The 18,634-nt window shown below is 60.2% G+C and overlaps 1 protein-coding gene across 2 annotated transcripts; it reads right to left on the minus strand.

Annotated features, from left to right (window-relative positions):
- Positions 1-681: 681 nt before the first annotated feature.
- HDGF (heparin binding growth factor) lies at positions 682-9,643 on the minus strand. Of its 2 annotated transcripts, none has more exons than XM_045982979.1 (6): positions 9,278-9,643; positions 3,619-3,695; positions 3,367-3,505; positions 2,591-2,776; positions 2,121-2,350; positions 682-1,934 (listed from the first exon to the last, which is right to left on the minus strand). In XM_045982979.1, exons 1-6 carry the CDS (start codon positions 9,362-9,364, stop codon positions 1,928-1,930), a joined length of 726 nt encoding a protein of 241 aa, XP_045838935.1. In that variant the 5' UTR covers positions 9,365-9,643; the 3' UTR covers positions 682-1,927. The 2 variants fall into 2 exon arrangements, with proteins under 2 accessions (XP_045838935.1, XP_045838936.1); XM_045982980.1 differs by lacking the exon at positions 9,278-9,643 and adding an exon at positions 8,970-9,154.
- Between the last annotated feature and the right edge of the window lie 8,991 nt (positions 9,644-18,634).

Below are 18,634 nucleotides of genomic sequence, written 5' to 3' on the forward strand. Positions count from 1 at the left end.
GGAAATTTGGTCAGGTAGGAAATGAGGAAACGTAAGAACACCGAGAAGCACGTCGGAAGTTGAAGGCGGGGCGGGATAGGCCTCAGCGTCCGGCACGTTCCCTCACGCGGTCTTCGCGGGGGCCGCTGGGAATTGTAGTTTCCAGAGAGCAGGACTCCATTTTCTCGGTGATTGTGGCTTCCCGTTCGCAGCCGAGGGCTTCCCCTTCCAGGCTGGGCTGAGGCCCGTCCTCTCCCCGCGCGCCCCAGTCTGCAGCAGGGGGTCAGGGCAGATTAAGAAACTGCCCTAAGGCTTCTGCAGGAAGGGGTGCAACGTGGGCCCTTCGAAGGCTGGTCGATGGGCTTGTCACAAAATGTCAGCTCTGGGGGGCGGGAGATGACCTGCCCCGGCCGCTCCACGCGACTCGGGGTCGTGGGAGGACCCCGCTCGCGGCCCCCCGGCCCTTCCCCAGCGCTGGGGCTGGCGGGCACCCCCAGCTCTGACCCGACGCCGCAGCTCGCGTCCCGGGTGGCGCCCTCCACCCCGCGCCGAGGCCTCCCAGGGGCCGGGGGGTGACCGTGCGCCCCGCGGCCGCAGGCGTGGAGCGAGGGGTGCGGCGGCCGCGGGCCGGCAGAGGGGCATCTCGGCATCTCGGCGACCGCCGCCCCTCCCGTGCGCCCTCCCAAGCAGCAGTCGGACCGATCTAGTAATCAACGGGTTTTATTGTCTAGAACCGAAACCGGCTATTCGGGGCTACACTCCCAAAGCTACAGTCAGCAAGTTCTCATCAGAGCCCAGGAGGGGGCGGGGGGCACAGGGGACCGGAGAGAGGCGGAGACCACGTGCGAGAGGCTGGGCGAGGGCACGGCTTTCCCGGCCCTCAGTGGGGTTCGGGTCTGGTGGCGACACCGAGGAGACCGGGTGGGGGCGACTGGGCCGTGACAGGAGCAGGAACACCCAAGCCCCAGCTGCAGGAGGGAAAGTCGCCGGACCCCGAACAGAAGGGGGCCTCCCAGCGCACTGCGGGGGCGGGGGGGGCACACGAGGGATGGGGTCTTCAAATTTTTTTTGTAGTTTTCTTTTATTAAAAACATTTCCTAAAAAATGTGTCTTTTCCTTAATGTCTGGGTGACATATGACAGTGGGCTGGCCTTGAGCACGTGGGGAGCAGAAAGGGCTGGGGGTCTCCCCAGGGCAGAGATCAAGGGGGGACAGATACTCCTCAGCACTCCCCCCTCGCTGGGTGAGGCCAACCCTGTCCATCTCAGGAGGCCCCAATCTTCTGATGATCCGCTACAACTCCCAGCACTCCCGGGGTCACCAGAAGGAAGGGTGTTGCCAATGATCGAGGATTTCTGGAGGGGAGCCCCGCCCCCACGAGCTGTCCCACTTTCCCTGAATCTAGGCAGCTGGGATAATAGGTATGGGAGGAAGGGACAGGAGTGGCCGGAGACGCCATCCTCCTGCCTGCCCTCCTCCCCAGTTTGAAGACTGCCCTTCTCTGGCCCAGAAGCCGGCCCTGCTGCCTCTTCTCCAGCCTTTCCACTCCTACTTCTGATCCCAGCTGACCCAGAGGTCCAGAATGCTGGGGGAGGGGGGCGGGGCGGAGGTGTCAGAGGTGGAAACAGCCAGTCCAGGCCCCACCGGATACCCTCCCCAACAGCTCCAGGCAGGCAGGGACACAGTGGTCGCATCTCAAACCATGAAGCGGAAGACAGGGCCCTGACTCAGATCAGATCACACGGTGCTGGGGACATGGAGGTGAGGGCCAGGTGGCCTGCCCCATTCAGGTCAATCTCCAGAGGCTGTGCTTGGAGTGGGGGGAGTAAGTGGAAGAGGAGAGCGGGGGGGGGGGGGGGTTCCCAGTTTGCAGGCCATGGCCAGTTTCCCCAGTAGCACCCAGACAGCAGCAGGAACGGGGCAGGGGCTCCTCTTGAAACATTGGTGGCTACAGGCTGCGGGGGAGGGTTGGAGGGGAGAAGGGTTATGGCGTGGCCTTCCGCCGGCCACACCCCAGCCAGGGCCAGTCTCCTGGGGGAGCCCACCCCGCCTCGGCTGGCCGCAGGCCCTCCTCCTCCTCCTCTCCACAGGTGGCTGGGCCCCCCCAAGCCCAGCTGCCTCAGGGCAGGGGGCTCCCTCACCTCTCATGATCTCTGACGCCTGGGGCCTCAGCATCTTCCTTGGCAGCCTCTTCCTCCTCCTCTTCCTCCTCCTCCTCCTCCTCCTCTTGAGGCGGGCCCCGGCCGGAGCTGGGCTCCAAAGGGGTGCTGTTCTCCACCTCCACAGGGAGGGGCCTCTCAGCCTCCAAGGGGGCTACTTCCTTCTCCTCCCCTTCAGGATCTTCGGCCTCCTTGGGACGTTTAGGGGAGTCCTAGGGAGAATCAGCAGAGATGAGGCCGACTGAGGCCAGAGAGGGAGGACCCCAGCCACCTAGCAGCGCCCCCTTCCAGAGAGGCTCCTTCCTGGGCGCCCCCGCTGTCCGCTTCCCCAGCCCTCTGCCCGCTGAGGGGTCTAGGGACCCCAGACTCGGAGCCGGTCCCCCCAGATCAGGATGTCCCCGAAGCGGCAGCCACCCCCCATCCCCTCCGCAGCTCCAGGTGGTGTCCTTAACCTCCAGCGCGTCCCCCGCTCTCCTCTTCAGTGCCCCCTTCTCATTCTTCTCCTTGGCCGGCTCGTCGATGACCAGCTTCCCCTCCTCGTCACTGCTGCCCTCGGCGCTCCCCTTCTTGTCGCCGTCCCCCTCTGCGGCTTCGGGCTCAGGCTCAGGCTCGTCCACAGAGCTCTTCTTCGGGGCGGACTGCGCGGAGACGGGAGGGGCTGAGTGGCACCAGCGGGGACCCACGGGGCCCCTCCCCGGACCCGCCCGCGGCCGCTCACTCCTTCCTTCGCCCACCTCGCCCCCGCCCGCCCCCAGGTGCCCAGTCTCACGAGTGCTTTGAGACCCACCTCTGTCGGATTAGCCCCGGGCTAAACCCACCAGGCCGGGCAGGCAGGGCTCTGTGCAGGAGGGGGGAGGGCTGGAGCAGGAGGCAAAACCTCGGGTCAACTTCTCCCGGAGGGAGCTGGGACCCTTTCCCCGCCGACCCCCGCCCCCCACCCTCCCGCCTCGTCCTGCCCGGCTCACGAGCACCTCCTCCTGGAAGCCTTTGTGCAACGAATTCAGGCCGAGTCCTACTCTCACACTAGGCCCAGTAAAGGGCTGTCCCCACTTACCGCCTCGGTCCTGTCCTTGCCCCCCACACCATGCACCCCACCCCTCCCCTACAGGGCCTCCCCCGCCCACCCCTAACCCCACTCCTGCAGGCTAAGCATTCCGGGTCCTGCAGGCTCCGGAGCCAGTGGCCACGCCTGCTTCCCAGGGGGTCTCTGGGGTGGACAGCTGCTCACCTGGTAGCCGGAGGCCTTGACAGTGGGGTTGTTCTCGATCTCCCACAGCCCCTCGCTGAAGCCTTTCCTCTTGTTGGGCTTGCCGAACTTCTCCTTGGACTCCTCGTACGGGAAGAGGTCTTTGGGGCCCAGGAATGCCCTGGAGAGAGAGGGGAGACTGTGCTCTGGGGCCCTGGCTGGTGAGCCGCGCAGCCCCAGCGGGAGGGGCGCCAGATCGGCCTCTGACCGCCCCACCTCCGGCCCCTCACTCACGTCTCATGGGTCCCGAAAAAAAAGACTTGGTACTTGTTGGCTGTGGATTTCACGGCGGCTTCGGGCATCTCATCGATCTGGGAGCAAGATGAGGGAAGCCAGTGAGTGGAGTCCTGAGGTCAAGTCTGGGGCTGAGGCCGGCCTCCGAGACACATTGGCGTAAAACCAGACTGAGAGGGACCCGGGAGATCCCCGAGGTGGTGTTTAAACCCTTTTTAAGCAGCAGGACTTTGTTCAGAGTCAGCCAAGAAGCCCCGTGGAAGCCTGGAGCCAGGACCTGCTCCGTGGGCTCGACAGCCCAGCCCAACCAGGGCCATCTCTCCCCTCGGGCTCGTCGGGCTACCGCCCGCCTACAAGCCACTGTGCCCACCGTCCAGGTGCTGCCTCGAGCCCTTCGTGCCGTCGGCTCGCCGGAGAGCCCATCCAATCACCTCCTCCCCGGCACGAAGGTCCGAATCCCCACGCTGCCACCGATATACTTGGAAGATCTGGGGCGACGCAGTCAGTGTCCCCGATCTCAGTTACCTCATCTGTAAGATGGAGCGAGTCAAGGCACTTTAGCCGTCCGGTGGTTAAGGATTAAAATGGCCATGGCCTGGCCCACAGTCCAGCCCTGAGGTGCGAGCCCTCCTCCCCGGACAGACGCTGGCCTCTGGTCTCCCACACTCACTCAGTCCTGGGGAGCCTTCCCCTCACAGAAGGCTCAGCCCCCCTCCTTCAGAGTGCCAGGGTCACGGTCACCCGCGGGAGAATCGAGCACGGCCCGTGCGGACTCAGCCTTGCACCTGCCCTGAGAGCTGGTGTGTCTGTGTCCCTGCTAGGGGCCTAGCACACACACAGCAGGCTCAGCCCAGGCTCAGACGAAGATCTGCCGCAGGAAGCTGGGCAGCAGGTACAGGCGACCGGTTCTGGGGGAGGGGAGGGGCAAGGCCAAGGGCTGCCCACCTGACCCCCCGCCCCAAGGCAACGCCACAGGCCTCTGGGGAGCACTTTGAGACTCCTGAGGTTAGTCAGACCCTCATTTTACAGAGGAGGAAACAGGCCCCCCAAAAGGACAGGGGAAGTTAGTGAGGGTCTGAGTCGGTCTCCTGACTTGACCCCCTGTCCCCCACATCCCGCAGCACGAGGAGCACCATGGTGGGGAAGGTGCAGAGGTCTGCGGTCGGGGAAATGGACAGGCAGCGACCCCAGCAGCCTCCCCAGACCAGGCCCTGGAAGCCCAGGCCAAGCGGAGCTGGGGGCGGAGGGGCGTGGGGACTACAACTCCCAGCAACACTTGCAGCCGCCCCAGCAGCGGGGCTTCCCGCCGGACACAGGCCAGGTGGCCATGTTGACTGGGGCCCCAGGCACAGATAGGACCCAGACGGCCACGCCAAGGCGGTGATTAACACAGAGACTGGGACGCAAGGCCTGACCTGGGCCGCTGAGGAGGCTGGGGGGGCTGGAAACCAGCTGAGACACACCCAGGAGAGGGGGTGGGGCCCTGGGCCTGAATCCAGGGGGCATCTTGCTCCAGCCATGGAGCCTTCAGGTCCCTGGGCACCTCCCCCCTTGCCCTGTGGCCTCTGGGGACAGAGGTCCGGCTCCTCCCCTCAGGAAGGCCCAGCACCAACTGGGCCCTCCCCATGACCAAGAGCTTGGGGTGTGATAGCAGGGGTGGAAAGGCACGCAGCTCCCCCCCACAAACAGGATCCCCATCGCCATGACAACCCCCCCCACCCCACCCCCGCCCCCCCCGCCACTCAGCAACCAGGAATGTGACCACCCCTCCCCCCCAGGCCCTCTCTCCGGATTGGGGAGGAGGGACACCAACACACCCCACCCCCGAGCCTGGAGTCTGGCACCTGGGTCCCAGGCTGCAGCTTGAAACCACAGCTAGGGCTGCTCCAGACCCTTCCCAGGAAGCCAGCCCGTGGGTGCAGGCCCAGGAGGAGTCGGTTCCCGGCCGGGACACCTGGGTCTTGTGACCAGCCAGCTCCCTACCCCCTCGCAGAGCGGGGAAGCAAAAAACAAAATGCGAGCCTCCAAGGCTTAGAGGTCCCCAGAGACAGGCTCAGGACAATAGCACAAGGCCTGGGCCTCCTCTCCTAAGAGCTCAGCCCCAGACACAAGGGGCAGGGCTGGGGAGCAAAGGGTCTTGCTGGGAACACAGCAGGGAACCCGGCGCTCTGCATTCTTGTGGTCATGCCTGAGCCGGGGTGTTAACCTGCTGGAGGGCAGAAATAAGAAACTGAGGCTCAGGAAAGGAGGGGCCAGAAGTTCTCCCAAGGAGCACAGCCAGGGCAGGGCTGCTCCTAGGCAAGGGCCATGGGATGCCATGGGGGGCCATGGACAGCGAAGTCAGAGGCAGCTCAGCGGGTGTGACAGGGGACCCAGCAGGCCACCAGCTGCCCAGCCTCGGGGGGCCTCGGGGGCGGAGGAGAAACAAAAGAATGGATGGGAATTAAAAACAGAACGACTAGCCAGATACAGCCGCCCTGCTGACCCCTCCGCATAAAGGGTGGGCCTGGAAGAACCACGAAACCCGCGGCCTGGGCAGGTAGGCACCTACCCCAACAGGGCCAGCCCCCCCCCTTGACTGCAGGCTCCTGTGGGGAGGTGCCAGGAGAGGGGGGCTCCTTCCACTGAACCCAAGTGCCAGCCCCCCCACCTCCACCGGGGAAAAATCCCTTCCATCCTTCAAGCTACAAAGGAAACGGGTTTCTTGCACTTTGCAGTGAAGGGCGGTTCTTCCTCCACATGGAGGACATGAGGTCTCGGGGAGGCCTGTACCCCAACACAGACAAGTCGCCCAGGCTTTACATCCAGGCTGTGACTCGGAGCAAGTGACTCCAGGCTAAGTGGGTCAGGGTGGGGCCAGAGGAGGGCCGGGGACCCCACCGCACCCCCCCACACTGGCCAACAGGGGAGGGGCTCCGAGGCAGCCTCACGGGGAATCCAGAAGGTCCATCCTCCCAGGCCCAGCCCTCTGCACTTGCTGATTCACACAGAGCCGAGCACATGACCCGAGTCCTCCCAGAGCCCATGGCCACCCTCTGAGCTCGACAAGGGAGCTGAAGCTCCCAGGTGCGCAAAGCAGGCGAGTCCCCAGCCTCAGATCAAGCCCAGCCCAGGGCCAGCCCAGGGCTGCCGGCCCACACGGAGGAAGGGAGCAGGGAAGGCTAAGCCCACACGGCCTGTCAGCCAAGGTTCTGACCACCACACCCAGGGCCAGGCCCGACCTGACCCAGGAACCAGAAAATCTGGGGCAGGAGACTGCTGGGGCCAGGGAAAGTGTGGCAAGCCCAGAGACAGAAAAGAGAAGGTGGGGCCTAGTCGTGGGGGAGGGGGGCAGGGGGAGTGCGCTGGGTGAGGCCCTCTGGCTGCTCAGGTTTTCTGGGATTGTGAAACAGGAAGCAGAGAGGAGGAAGGAACCTGGTAGGGAAAAAGATCCCTGAGTCTTGGAGGTTAATTGCTAAGTGCTTGGAGATCCCCCAAGAAGTCAAGCAGGAGGAAGAGGGAAAGGAGAAGGTTAAGATGGAGTCGCCCTCCACTCCGGGCAGGTCTTGCCGACCACGTGGCCCCTCTGGCTGGGCCTCTCCCCGCCTCACCCCCAGTCAGTCGTCCTCCCCAGAAGCAGGCCCTTGGCCATGGCTGAGGATTCTGTCTCTTAGATTAGGTAGGGATGTCCATGAGGGCCCCACACTCCTCCTCCCTCTCAGGAGGGGCCGGGCCCCTTCAGATTCCGTCTGGGGCTAAGGCACCATCCCAGCACGAGGCGGCTTGGACCAGTCTGTTCTCTCCACATGCGAGGGGCATTCATCTGGGAGGTAAGAGCCTTGGGTGGACCATTCCCCTGATGTCACAGAAGCCAGAGCACAGGCTCAGGGTGGCACCTTCTTGCCATCCAGTCTGACCTGCCCTCCCCAAGCCAAACTCTATCTACAAGGTCCAGGCCTCAAAAGGAAGACCCTGTCTTCCTGTCCCCACCTTCTGTCCTGGATATCCAGGGTGAAGACAAGACGGAAGGGCATCCCCAACCTAGCCTCACCCGGAAGCTCTACCTCATGGGGCCCCATGTGGGCTCCTGTGTCCCCCTCCCTTTTTTCTCTTCCCTGATCGGGGCAAGTTCCCTGCAACCTGCATTCCAGCTGCACCCCTCCCTAGGGCCTGGGCCAGCCTCCAGACTTTGTCCCTCCCCCAGGAGGTAGGAGCAGTAAAGACCTGGGTTCAGTTCCTGCGGGGCCCAACAGGGCCTCGGCGTCCGGGCCAAGAAGCCAGATGGATCAAAGGTGCAGGGTAAAGTACACCACGGTCCACACATCACACACGCCATGTGCACACCAGGCTGGGTGGCTGCTTCCAGCACCCCCCACGGCCCAGGCTCTTAGGAGGCCCTGAAAGCTGGGAGAGCCCCACTTCTCCCTGTACTTCCATCCAGAGGCTGGACATCTAGAAGTTTCAGAGAACAAGGAGCTCAAGGGATACGGGATTACGCACGCTGCTCAGGAGAGGGTATAGAGTGAGGAAGGGGCCTAAGTGGCCCCCAAAGTTGGCCTGGCCATCTGAACTTGGTCCAGCGGAGCTTGGGACAGCTTCCCCAGCTGCAGCAGCGTCTGCAACCATAAGGACACAGACTGACTCCGTGGAGAGGAACCCAAAGCCTGGAGGCCATTCTGCACTTGGCCCCCTGGCCTGGAAACTGCCCTCCATCCACTGCTCTCTGCCCTCCTATTTGGTTCTCCCGAGTCCTACCTCTAGGCACACCCCCTCCCAATCCAAAGGCCTCTCCAGACCAACTTTGAAGTTACCAGAGACAACTGCCCCCCCCCCACGCCGTGACACCCCCGACCTCCAGCAACCTCCCTCCCCCTCTCCCCGTACGTGCGCTGACCCAGTCCTTAGAGGAAACCTGATGCACACACCAGGTTGGGCTTTCGGGCCCCACCCTCCCACCTGGCCAGGTGCGGGAACGGGGGGGGGGAGGGGGACACGCATTGGCGGGCGGACTCGACCGCATGGCAGACCGGGCCGTTGAGGCGGAAGGATCCTATCCAAGGGGGCGCAGCAGCTTGGGCTCCCCCCACCCCGCCTCCAGGGAGGCAGCCCGGACTGCACCTCCCGGCCTCCCAGGGCCGAGCCACCCTCTGCCCCCCGCCTGAGTGGCCAGCATATGGAGGACACTTTCGTGGGGCTGCGGAGCGAGGGGTCCTGGCGGAGAACTTCCGAGCCAGGCAGATCCCCTCTCACGCCGCCCCCAAACCCTCCTCGACCCTCCCAACTTCAGACCTCTCCCGGCCGCCCCAAACCAAAGTTTTCCAGACGCGAACTCCGCCTCCACACGGCCCTCCCGGCGGGGACCCTCCTGCTACCTTTCGGCGCGAGCGGGGTCCGACCCGGGACAGCGATTAGGGACGACACCGGGGGTCTCTAAGGGGGTCCCCGGGCGCCCGGGAGGGGTTCCCGACGGCCCCAGCCCAGGCCGCGCGCCCCACGCCGCCAGCCTCGGGGGGGCCCCCGCCCCCACCATTATGTAACCGGCGGGGGGGGCGCGGACACGCTCGCGGCGAGCCGGCGACTCGGCCGCCCCCCGCCCGCGCCCCTCCGCGCGGGGCGCCCGCGTCCTCCCGGGTGTTACGCAACCCAGCCCGGGGCCGGGGCGGCGGGCCGCGCTGCTCACCCGGGCCGGCCAGTGCGGGTAGCCCTTCATCTTGGCGAACACCAGGTCCCCGCACTTGTACTCCTTCTGCCGGTTGGAGCGCGACATGGCGGGGCTCCGGGCGCCCCGGGCTCCGCGCCGCGCCGGCGAGCGTGAGCCCAAGTTTGCGCGCGCGGCGGTGGCGGCGCCGCTGCGCTCCGGCCCTCGCGCGGCCCCCGCCTCGATGGCGGCCCCCGGCCCCAGCTCCGGCGCGGCCACGGCTGTGCGCCCGCGCCGCTCGGACGGGGCGGGCGCGGATCGGCGGCGCGGTGCTGCGCGCTCGTGCGGTTGTTTGTGTTTGAAATTCAATTGCTCCCTCCTCGGCGCGAGGCCTCTTCCTCCTCCCCCGCCGGCCCCCTCCCCCTCCTCCCCCGCTCCCCTCCCCCTCCCGCGCCGGTTCGATGCGCGCGGCGCTCCACGCCCCGGGCCTGACGCGGCCGGACGCCCAACCCGGGGCCGCCCGGCGGCGCGCGGCGGCACAGGCGTGAGGAGTCGAGCGCCGAGCTGGCCGAGCGGGCTTTGTGTGCGGCTGTCGGGGGGCGCCCGCCCGCACGCCCGCCGGGAGGAGCTGGCGCCCGGCTGGACGGAGCGGCCTGGCGCCCCTCCCCTGGCCCGGGGGGCTCTCGCACGCGGGGCCCGACGCGGCCGGGGGGGGGGGGAGCCCGTGTGCACGCGGGCTCTCGCTGCCCTCCGCCCCCTCCGTGTCCCCGTGCTTGCGGGGCACCGACGTGCAGACGCCCGGGGGTCCGAGCGGCCTCGGCGGAGGGGAGAGGCTCGAGTTTGGGAGTCGGGAGGTGTCCGAGGGCTCGTGGCACAGAGCGGCCACGTTCTGGGCGCTACTTCCTGGCAAAAGCGGTCTGGGCTGCGCCACCGCTGAGCCTGCAAAGACGGTCCCTCTCCTCGGGGTGGGGGTGGGGGGACACCGCACAAGGCCAGTAAATCCCAAACCGCCAGTAAACCACACCGTGAAGTCCGGGGAGCCGGACACTCGCGGAGGGGGGGGGGGATGAATGGGGCAGAATCTGGGAAGGCTTCACAGAGGTGGTGACTTGGAGCTGGCGTCAGAGAATGAGAGATTCTGCTGGATTCCGTATTCCGTTTCACTCCGGCTTCTAGGTTGACAAGGAGTCAAAACTTAAACTCAGGTCTCTTCGTATTAAGCCACACAGAACTGTAGTAATTACTTCTTGGATTAGCTGAAATCCAGACACCTATGGTCTCTTAGAAATAAGATATTTGGGGCCCTGCGTGGCTCAGTGGGTTAAGCCTCTGCCTTCCGCTCAGGTCATGATCTCAGGGTCCTGGCATCGAGCCCCGCATCGGGGTCCTTGCTCAATGGGGAGCCTGCTTCCTCCTCTCTCTCTGCCTGCCTCTCTGCCTACTTGTGATCTCTGTCATATAAATAAATAAAATCTTTTTTAAAAATTAAAAAAAAAAGAAATAAGATACTTGGATCTCTTATGGCACTTCTGGGATCCTTAAAATTTTGCAACTGCATATTCTGGATTTGAATAGGTAAAATAGGCATGCATGCTTTTCTACCCACGAGTTTCCCCGATGCACTTCAAAGCATATGCAAAGTCTTCCTGCAAGGAAGCCCAGGATGTAGCCAAAAGGCCCAGGTGACACCCTGCTCCTGAGAACAGGGACCCCTTGAATTTCCCTGAGCTCCCTTCCTGACCCGGACTTGGGAGGCATGGGATGGCTGCTCCGTGTTAACTGACCCTGCTCTGCACAATCCTGCCAGCCTGCCGCAAGTGTGCGTTCCGTCCTTACGGCAATGCATTTCACGGGTTTTGCTTTCATAAAAGTGTGGCCTCTCCGCATAGTTCCCCCTTGTGATAGGAGTCCCCCTGGCCCTGGCTCCTGTCGCAAAGGGACACTCCTGGTGCAATCAAAGAGCCAGGCATGGCCTCAGCCGCAGACTTGCCGATGTGTTTCAGTAGCAAACCCGAGCTTGTTGCAACACAGCTCCCGGTTCCCGTTGTTTGTGCGGCAGGGCGGGCCGGCGTGAACTGATGTCAGTGTGGTGGTTCGGATCCTGCCCTTTTCTCTGTTCTTGTTGTTAGCAGCGTTTGTCAGAGGTTCCTAAGGCTGTCTCAGTAAATCCTGTCCCCCAATGTACTTCCTTTAAGTGTCCAGGCCAGTGTTAGAGATAGGCGACGTTCAGCGCAACAAACGTGTTCTAAACTGCTCTCCAATCTACTGCAGCCCCCGAGAGCCCCATCTCTCCGCGCCGCTGCGTCCCAACAGGCAGCTGCAAGGCTTCCCACCCCGTCCACAAGTCTCTCGGGCCGCCATCCGGTCCACCGGCAGATGCTGGCTGCAGGAAAACTATCAGGATTCCCTTTGTTGCAGTAATCGCCCCCCCCCCCCTTGGTTGCAATTTAATATCCAAGTTTTCCCTACAATGACATCCTCAACCACCTCACAGCTGGCTGTAACAGCCCGGCCAAGCTCAGTTACACAGGGCAGGGGGAGCAGGCAGGCATGAGCCGGCCTCCCCTGGGAGTCCGGTGGAACTTAGTGCCCTGCACGCTTGAATGGGCCCACGAATCATCTGGGAATCCTCTTGAAAAGCAGAATCTAACTCAGTACGGTTGGGGGCGGCCCCAAGGTGGGGCTTCTGCTTTGGACCCCCCCTTTGAGCGGTGGGATGGAAAACGCACAGGTCACAGGCCCCCAGATTCCCAGCCCAGCTTGGAACCAATTCACAGATGTGTCCATGAAATCATTCTGTGGACGCTGGTGTTTGGTTCAACTTGTGTGTGGGAGGGGGGTCAGGACAGAAGTCAGGGGACTCGGGGCCCTGCTGCGGAGGAGACTGAGGGCAGACCCCTCGCTAAGGTTCTGAAGCCTCTCTCTGCAGCACCAAGGTCAGGGGCATGGTGGGGTCCTTGGTGTCCCTGTGGGGAAGGAGGAGTAACAATGCAGCAGGAGCGCTGGTGCTCGGGGAGGGAGGGGAAGGGGCAGTGTGGCCTGGTGGAAACCACCCGAGGTTAGCATGTCAAGGAAACTGGTTTGAATCTCGCTTTTGGCAAATGACTTGGATAGAATTTCTTTAAAAAAAAAAAAAAAAAGATTTTATTTATTTATTTGACAGAGAGAGAGATCACAAGTAGGAAGAGAGGCAGGCAGAGAGAGAGAGGGAAGCAGACTCCCCGCTGAGCAGAGAGCCCGACATGGGACTCGATCCCAGGACCCTGAGATCATGACCTGAGCCAAAGGCAGCGGCTTAACCCACTGAGCCACCCAGGTGCCCCTTGGATAGAATTTCTAAACCAAATTCTCTTCCATTGTAAAACTGTGATACACATTACTACCTTGTGGGGTCTCGTGAAGGGCAGAGGAGCCCGGCCCTCTGAAGACCTCAGACGCTCTGTAGGTTCAAGAGAAAGCTCAGTTGGGGCGCCTGGGTGGCTCAGTGGGTTAAAGCCTCTGCCTTCGGCTCAGGTCATGATCCCAGGGTCCTGGGATCGAGCCCCGCATCGGGCTCTCTGCTTGGCTGGGAGCCTGCTTCCTCCTCTCTCTCTCTGTCTGCCTCTCTGCCTACTTGTAATCTCTATCTGTCAAATAAATAAATCTTTAAAAAAAAAAAAAAAGAGAAAGCTCAGTTGCCTTCCACTGGGCTCCCAAGTTAGGGGTTCAGCTCCCGTGCTCGGTTCTGTGTGAAGCCCCCCGCCTGGAACAGGCAGGTAGGATGGGTGGTTCAGACCAGCAGTTTGCAAAATGGGTCTGCATTGACCCTTCCCCTCGGATGTAAAAGAGGGGATGTGTGTATTTATGCATTTTACTAGGCATCCAAGAGGTCCAGTGGCCTCGCCCAAGCCCCTCCCGGCCTCGGGATCCTAGCAGAGCTACCTAACCCCCAAGTCTCAGTCTGCAGGTCTGTAAAGAGGCCTTGGGAAGGGACAGGCATGGATAAATGTATCTGGGGGCTCCTGGGTGGCTCAATTGGTTGGGCCTCTGCCTTCCACGGGGTGGGGGGGTGATCCCAGAGTCCTGGGGTGGGCTCCCCGCTCTGTCTGCTTCTCCTTCTGCCTCTTCCTCTGCCCTGCCCCTGCGCTGTCTCTCTCTCAAATACATAAATAAAATTGTTAATAAATGAATACATGTATCCAGACTGTTCCGAGCAGAGCCTGGAGCATAGTCAGCGCCTGCTGGGTTTGCAGCCGCTGTAGTTACGGTCCTTCTACACCTTCCGTGACGTGTACTTCGAGAAAGTGGGCTCCTCTGCACCCGGCAGCCTGGGCACTGCTGCCGTGGGGGGCGTGGGGGAAGGCGGCTGGCTCAGCTCACGTTGGACTCCCAGCCCCACCACTGACCAACCAGGACCTGCCTCAAGTTAGCAACCTTCCTGTGGGGAGGGGATGTCCAGGAATCCGTGCATGTGTGTGCTCCGTGGGAGCCCTTAGAACGCAGGGGGCTGTTCTCTGCTAGTTAATAGTGGCTGTTTTTCTTGAAAACGCCCATTTGTTATAAGTCTTCCATACGTCTAATAGCTTTCATAATAAAGAAATATGTTTTTAAGGACTTTATTTATTTATTTGATAGATGGAGCCAGAGAGCGTGGTGGGGGGGAGTGGCAGAGCGAGAGGGGGAAGGAGGCTCCCCATTGAACAGGTGCCCTGACTCAGGGCTCGATCCCTGGGACCCTGATCTGAACTGAAGGCAGACGCTTAACCGACTGAGCCACCCAGCCGCCCCTAGAGAAATATTTTTTAAAAAGAGGAGTCTGTTTTTTTTTTAAAGATTTTATTTATTTATTTAGCAGAGAGAGATCACAAGTAGGCAGAGAGGCAGGCAGAGAGAGGGGGGAAGCAGGATCCCCGCTGAACAGAGAGCCCGATGCGGGGCTCGATTCCAAGACCCTGGGATCATGACCTGAGCTGAAGGCAGAGGCTTAACCCACTGAGCCACCCAGGCACCCCAAGAGGGCTGTTTTACAAAACGTGACAATCATTGGATTCACGTTCTAAGACTGTGCTTAACATTAACTTAAATGGGTTAACATTAAGCATAATTCAATGTTCAGTTCCTCAGTCGCTCAGGCCACACTTGGGTGCTCGTGTGGGGGGACCTCGTGTGGCTGGCGGCCAGAGTGCCCGATGCCGCGGACACAGAACATTTCTGTTCTCGCGGAAGTTTTCTTGGACAGCACAGCTCCAAGGCAATGGCTTTCTCCTTGAGATCTACATTAGAGTCAGTTGAAGAATTAAAATATTACTAATGGGGGGGCACCTGGCGGGCCCAGTGGGTAGAGCATGTGCTCTGGATCGTAAAGTCGAGAGTTCAAGCCCCTGCTGGGTGTAGCACTTACTTAAAAACAAAACCAAACCTAATGCATGGGCCCGAGTGCCCAGAATTTATATTTAATTAGTTGACAGTAGGAGCCATTAAGGGTTGGGACAGGAGAGAAACGTGAACTTCTGGAAGGTTCACCAGGCAATGGCATGGAAGCAGAGGGAGCCTGGAATCGGCAGGTCAGGAGAGAGCGCACAGCCCGGCCCCTGCTGCAGGTGTGTCCCCTGTGGGGGGGCCGCCGAGGCCCTGGGGTGGTCCACTCTCCCAGGCGTGGCGGCGGTGACAGGTCCGTAGCTCTCAGGGGAGAGACCCTGCACCTTCCAGGACAAGAAGGGGCAGAGCACCTCGAGATCCCCGGGAGGCCCGCATCGCCGTTTTAAAAACTCAGCTTAATTTCCTTGGTAAGTTATTCGTAGGGGGCATATGATACAAGATTTTGGGGATAAAGAAGGTGATTTTGAGAAAAGCGGTCTCCACGGCACCCGTCTCTCCTAGCTGCCCCACTTTTCTTTAGAGACCAAAGATAGGACCAACCTTTACACGTCTTCCAGTCGAATCCTCTCTGTACCACTTTCAAGCAAACGCAGAGCTGTTTGGTGCCCAGAAATCAGTGCCCCCGGTGCGGGGCCCTGCACTTTCTCTTGCTGTCTGGGGGTAGCTCGGGGGCCCCCTGGGCCTCCCCAGGAGGCTCTGTCACGTGCCCGCCTGCTGCTGGGCTGCAGGTTCCTTAACCGGCCCCCGCCCTTGGGCTGTTGGGCGTCCTCTCTCTCCGTAACACCTGCTGTAGCGAACACGAATGCCCACATTTCATCTCATTCTGCAGAAGGGCCTCTCCCCATTTTTCTCTTCAATTTGCAGAATGAAAGAGGTACAAGGCCCGTCACGGCCATGGTCATTGCTGGAGCACGCTGACCGGTAGTGCAGACGGTGACCCGGCTGCTTACAGACAGGGGTGCCCAGGGTCAGACGTGAAACCCTCCGCTCTGTACCGCCACGAACCGCAGGTCTGTCTGCTTCCCCCTGAGTCCCTGGGGCTTGAAGGAAGGAGGTCTGGGGCCAGGGTCGGGGTGACGGAATCGCTGGAGCCGTAACCCTGTGCGGGCAGACCCCCCTCTCACCGGACCAGGAACAGAAGCCTGGGGAGGAGGAGAGGAGCCCGGCTGGTGATGGGCGAGGAGGAGTCACGGCCACTTCCCGGCCTGATGAGGTTGAACCCCCCTGGGTTCCCGCCCCGTTCTTCCCTCCGGAGAGAGACAGCATCCTTCCAAGTGTGGCGGCAGGACTGGCCCTACGGCAGTGTGGCTGCTGGTGGCCTCTGTGGGGACAGATGGCAGTGTGGCTGCTGGTGGCCTCTGTGGGGACAGATGGCAGTGTGAGGTGCCGCAAAGCCATGCCCGCCACCACATAGTCAGTGGCTTGGGGCCTCATTCATTGGCCTCCTCACTCGTTCCTTTGCCCCCACACATGTCCCTGGACGTTGTTAGGCGCCGTGCGAGTCTGCTCCAGGGGGGAAAGGGGTGGGTCTGGAGACGAACACGACAGGTGGCTGCCTGTGCACAGCTTGGGCTCCAGCCTTGGGTCACCTGTCGCACCCCGGCCCTGCCCCGACTTCATGCTCCAGTTTGGAAGCTTCTAGTGTTCTCACTCCACATTCCCCTTCCCTCCTTTAGTTTTTGGTATGTTGATTTGTTTTTTCAAAATATTCATGCAAACCCACCAACCCAATAATGTCAAGCCTATCTATACAAACGACACGTAAACCCAGTAAAGGACCAGCGACCCAGCTGAAAGACAGGCAAATACAGGGCAAGACTTTCACATAAGAGAAAAGAAATATATATATATATATATATATATATAAAACGCCCATACACGGGAGAAGATAGCCTCATTAGCCATGCACAAAACTCTAATCAAAACCATGCTAGGAGACCACATGCGCTTGTCCAACAGTTAAAAATTCACAAGCCCAACAGCAACACCAGCTGCTGGGAGGTTGGGGTCACTTCTGTGTTGCTTTGGAAATCAGTTGGCAGCAAGTTGTAAGGTCTGACTTTCCCATATTCTGTGACCCATTATTTCCACTCCCAAGTGTGCACACAAGAGAAGCCATTGTGTGTGTGTGCGCTCGGGGACGGGGAGAAAGGACATCACAGCCTCGTTCCTAGCCGCAGAAACCGAGGAGCAATTCAAACGCTCATCAGCAGGAGAAAGGATAGATAAATTGTATATTCACAGGAAGGAATTTCAAAACAGAAAAAATAACAGGCAACGTTCAACGTGGATAAACCTGAGCGGTATACACTGTTGAGTGGAAAAGAAGTCATTACAGCTTGATAGCCTTTTGCTAAAGTTAGAAACAGCTGAAAATGACCAGTATATTTTCAGGAGTACATATGGATGTGGAAAAAATGTATAGACACAGGAAAGTTTTCAGGACAGTGGATACCAGTGTTGGGGGAAGTGGGGAGCGTGACGGGGACGGGGAGCCCGGGACAGCACGGGTCAGCGGGAACGGTTGGCGGGTGGGTATGTGCGGGCTGATTACATACGTACACATTTTTCTGTCTTTTTTTAAAAATTTTGTATTTTATTGTATTTATTTATTTGACAGAGAGAGACAGCGAGAGAGGGTACATAAGCAGGGGGAGTGCGAGAGGGAGAAGCAGACTTCCTGCCGAGCCGGGAGCCCAATGCGGGGCTCGATCCCAGGACCCCGGGAACATGACCTGAGCTGAAGGCAGACGCTTAACCGACGGAGCCGCCCAGGGGACCCCACATTTTTCAATAGACAAATCGAGGGGCCCATGTGGACCAACAGTGAAAGGACATAAAGAGCCAACGAGGGGTTATGGTCACTCCACTTCCGTGCACTGAGTTTTGTCCCTGCTGTCGAGTCCTGGATGCACAGGGTTCAGAGAAACAGGGTTCTCGAAGTTTTCATCCAAAACAGTGGTCCCAGCCCCCACTTTTCTCATTCGCTCTCCAGAGACGACAACATTCACCATGCAAAGTACTTTAATTTTTGGTGATTTAATTCCATATTTCTAAGCAACATGCTCTTATGGCTGCGTCTTGATTTCTCCAGTTGCGGCATTATCCGCTGACAGAACCTTCTGGAATACGTTTCGCTTTTCCCTCCGTCCATCTCGGCTGCATGGACTCGTCCTGCCCCCCAAATTTCCATCATCCCGGTAGAATCACAGGGTAATTTCTGTTGTCTTCGCCGTCAGTGTTCACATATCGCCGACATCTGAGCTGCGCCTCTGTCTTCTCTTATGCTAAACACTGTTTTCCCTAAGTTGTCAACTATTTTTGTTTTTGTTTGTTTGTTTTTCTCGGTTCTCATTCATCAAATCAGCCACAAATCTACTATTCCCATCTCCTCTCAAAATATTTGGATGCCTCTGATACAACATCAGTTTGAAATTCTTGCTGACATGCTCCTACAGCCTTCCGTCCCGAACGTGTTGGCGGCAGGGAGGAGGGGGACACCAGCCAAACACACCCCCACCTCCCTCCCCTGCTCCCTGGACCCCGCCCCCTCTGTGTGCCACGGTCCGTATTTTAAATTCTAGATGTTTCTCTTTCACGATCTACTATGTCCCCCCAACCCAGTTTTTTTTTTTTAATTTTTATTTATTTATTTGACAGAGATCACAAGTAGGCAGAGAGGCAGGCAGAGAGAGAGGAGGAAGCAGGCTCCCTGCTGAGCAGAGAGCCCGATGCGGGGCTCGATCCCAGGACCCTGGGATCATGACCTGAGCCAAAGGCAGAGGCTTAACCCACTGAGCCACCCAGGTGCCCCCCAACCCAGGTTTTTGATCCTCTAATAGCTTCCTGAGAAAAGGTGCTTACAACGGAGACTGTTCGAGACCCCCCATGTCTGAAAATGTCTTCATTCTCCCCGCCCTCTTGTCGCATTCCAGGCTGGAAGGGTTGTTCCTGCACGGTCTTGAAGGTCTGGCTCCCGCCGTTGACTTCCAGGGTGTCCGGTTAGGAAGTTTGCAGGCGTTCTTTCCGGACCCGGCCGTG

The sequence above is a fragment of the Meles meles genome, chromosome 17, assembly GCF_922984935.1.
Source record: "Meles meles chromosome 17, mMelMel3.1 paternal haplotype, whole genome shotgun sequence".
NCBI lineage: Eukaryota > Metazoa > Chordata > Mammalia > Carnivora > Mustelidae > Meles > Meles meles.